Source organism: Notothenia coriiceps, unplaced genomic scaffold, assembly GCF_000735185.1.
Source record: "Notothenia coriiceps isolate Sejong01 unplaced genomic scaffold, NC01 NC01_scaffold00029451, whole genome shotgun sequence".
Lineage (NCBI taxonomy): Eukaryota > Metazoa > Chordata > Actinopteri > Perciformes > Nototheniidae > Notothenia > Notothenia coriiceps.
Window position 1 is genome coordinate 1 of NW_011362152.1, and position 3422 is coordinate 3422.

A 3422-nucleotide genomic window follows, 5' to 3' on the forward strand; every position below is an offset into this window, starting at 1 on the left:
ATCTCCAACCCCCTGCCCCTGTTTGTGAAGCTACCTGAAGGCCTGTCCTCTTATCCTTTACATGTCCAATATCCTCCGCTGCTTTTCTTAAAGTCACACAAAGAAAGTAACAGAGAAATCAACTCCTCCCTCTCAGCTCATGATGTTCTGCTCCTCAGCGCCATTGTTTTAGCTTTAACTTTTCAAAATGAAATGTCTGCCTATCAGGATTTAATTTGAATTATGTAAAAATGTTAGAAGAAGAACAGAAGAAATCCTGATGAAACAATAACACAAACATACTTTATGGGCCAAGGGGGGTTCTGTTGTTTAGCTGATAGCTCTAAAATAATCATGATTGTAATGAAAAAACTGAAAAAGGACAGCCGGTTGTAAATGTAGCCTATGCATAAAGTATGACAAAAAAAAAAAAAAAACTAAAGACAAGGACTTCCACAAAGAAGGAAACTACTAAATAAATAAATAAAATAGAACAAGCAACAAATCAGGATGATAAAAACTCTACTGTGTTCGACAATGGAGCATAAATATTGTCGGGAGAAAGCATAAAGAAACAAGATGATACAGTAAAAAGTGACAAGAGAAATAAAAATGTTTCTCTTACTGTCTCTTTGTGCTCGTTTTCCCTCAGCCCTGAACACTCGTGTTGATTAGATTTATTGTTGTAACATGTAGGACGAGACGAGCTGTAAAGGGTTATAACGCTGTAATGAAATCGCATCACAGGTACTGACTTATCCACCCACCTCTGACTGAAGAAAGCCACAGAGGTTCAGTGTGGAGGATCAAAGGAGTCTGAAGCAAAACACATTTACTAAATGCTGTTACTTACTCCTTGGAATTTAATGTGAATTAATTAACCGCAAACACGTAGGTGAATGAATCCACATGTGGATGGATTCACACACACACAAATACATCACTTAAATTTCATGCTAAACTTTAGCATCCTTTGGCGGACAGACACACTGAAAAAACTGAACCGTTGACTTTAATTAAATGTATTATGTCAACAAATGTCACACAACTGTATTAGGTTAGTTGAAAGTGAAACAATTAAGTTGAACCTAATATTTTGCACAGTTACCTAATACAGTTATGTGAAAACTGTTAGTATAATAGATTAATCTAAAGGTCACCTATTATGCAAAATCCACTTTTTCATGTATTTTATACATACAAATGTGTCCCCTCTGAGATTCTGAAAGTTTCAGGAAAAAAGATTCACTCACTTTTAGTCCTGAACCATTTATATAAAAACCTGTCTGAAAATGAGTTGATCAGATTTTGGCCACTTTATGATGTCATAACATCATGAGTGGCTCCTTATTTTCATCTAAAGTAACAGACAGAGAATCAGCTCTTTTCAAACATCAGGGCTGAAACAGAGGGGATTATGGGATGCTGCAATTCATGATTTGTTTGGTATTTTGAGCCAAACACTTCAGAGCCTTTTTTTTTATATATCTGAGACCTATAATATATTGACGAAAACAGTATACTAGGGCAGTGTTTCCCAACCGGGGGTACGCGTACCCCTAGTGGTACGTGGGTGGTCCCCAGGGGGTACGTGAAAAGATTTTGAAAAGTACAAAAATAAATAAATAAATAATTTGATTTTAGATTTTTTTTTATTAAAATTTTTACAGGAAAACTGTACTCAAATAAGGAATAATGCATATTCTGTAATAATGTAACCACAATTGGGGGCATTCAAATTAAGTAATAATTTGCTGGCTATATATTATTATTGGCGCGGCGTTCAGTTTCCCGCATCAAGTGAATGCGCTGGTGTTTATTGAGATCAAAATGTATATTAACATAATCATTATGGATCAATGGCTGAGTCGAGCGGGTTCATCCAGAAACAACAGCACAGGTGATACTGCTGAATCAGGAGAACCCGTTCTCAAGAAAATGAAAACAGAGAAGGTGAAGAATCGTCAGTTTGGTGAACATTATGTGCTCTCCGGGTTTACGGTCACAACTACAGAGCCACCGCAGCCAATGTGTTTCATCTGTGGCGACGTGCTTTCTAATAATAGCATGAAACCATCCCATTTACATCGGCACCTTAGTACTAGACATCCCGCCTGTGTGGGTAAGCCTGCAGAGTTTTTCCACCAAAAGCTGGCTGAATTTAAGGGAAGCCAAGAAAAACCAAAGAAAGCGACATTGGTCTCAACCAAGGCCTTGGAGGCATCTTATGCCGTGTCGCTACTCGTTGCTAAATCGAAAAAGCCATTTACCATAGCCGAAGAGCTAATCTTGCCTGCTGCTATAATTCTCCTGAAGAAAGTGCCGTTGTCAAATAATACTGTGTGCCATCGGATCGACGACATGGGAATTGACATTATTGACCAAGTGGTGGAAAGATGTAAAGCGTCTGGTACGTTCGCTTTGCAGTTGGACGAATCAACGGATGCCAGTGGGGAAGCACAACTGATTGCGTTTGTGCGTTACAAAGACACTTTGGAGATGAACGAGCACATTCTGTTTTGCAAGAAACTCACGGGGAGAACTACCAGACAGGACGTTTTTAACGTTATTGACAATTTTTTCTCTCAACACAAGCTGGATTGGAAATCCTGCTCTTATGTGTGCACAGACGGCGCTGCGGCGATGACCGGCAGAGTAAATGGATTAATGGCCCACATAAAAAAGGTAAACCCTGACGTTACATGGACGCACTGCATGATTCACCGAGAAGCATTAGCGAGCAAGAGAATGAGTCCAGAGTTAAACGATGTTTTGAATGATGCCGTAAAAGTGATCAACTTCATACAGTCCAGGCCTTTGAATCATAGACTGTTTCAGTCACTTTGTGAAGACGGTGGGTCAGAACATAAACAGCTCCTGCTTCACACTGACGTCCGCTGGTTATCCCGAGGGAAGACGTTACAGCGGCTGTTCGAGCTACGCAATGAAGTGAGGGCATTTCTGTCGGAGCACACACACCCACTTGTGGCTATGTTCGACGACGCTGACTGGGTAGCTCGGCTGGGATACCTCTCTGATATTTTCAGCAAACTCAACCAGCTGAATCTCTCTCTTCAAGGTAAAGACACAAATGTTCTAGCTTGTATGACAAAGTGTGTGGATTAATGGAGAAGATCAAGCTCTGGCAGAGCAAATGTGAAAAAGGGGATACAAGTTGTTTCCTGCAGCTGAACGCATACATTGCTACTGGTGAATGTGACAGAGCTCCAATTGTGAAAATAGTACACACACATTTGTCCAAGCTCAAGAATGAGTTCAACTCCTACTTCCCTGATATTGACAACAAGTCATCCACACTGGACTGGGTGCGTAATCCATTTGTGACGTGCATTAACAGCAACATTCCCGCCAGACTGCAAGAAGACCTCATAGATGTGTCCTCAGATAGGAGCCTGAAGATGAGGTACTCAAGCACACCACTG

General features: G+C 40.4%; 1 protein-coding gene across 1 annotated transcript; it reads left to right on the forward strand.

Annotated features, from left to right (window-relative positions):
- Positions 1-2291: 2291 nt before the first annotated feature.
- Positions 2292-3403, forward strand: LOC104958860 (zinc finger BED domain-containing protein 5-like; the record flags this gene model as incomplete). Its single annotated transcript, XM_010786688.1, has 2 exons — positions 2292-3082; positions 3223-3403. Coding segments are annotated over exons 1-2 (923 nt in total), but the record flags the coding sequence as incomplete, so codon positions are not given.
- Between the last annotated feature and the right edge of the window lie 19 nt (positions 3404-3422).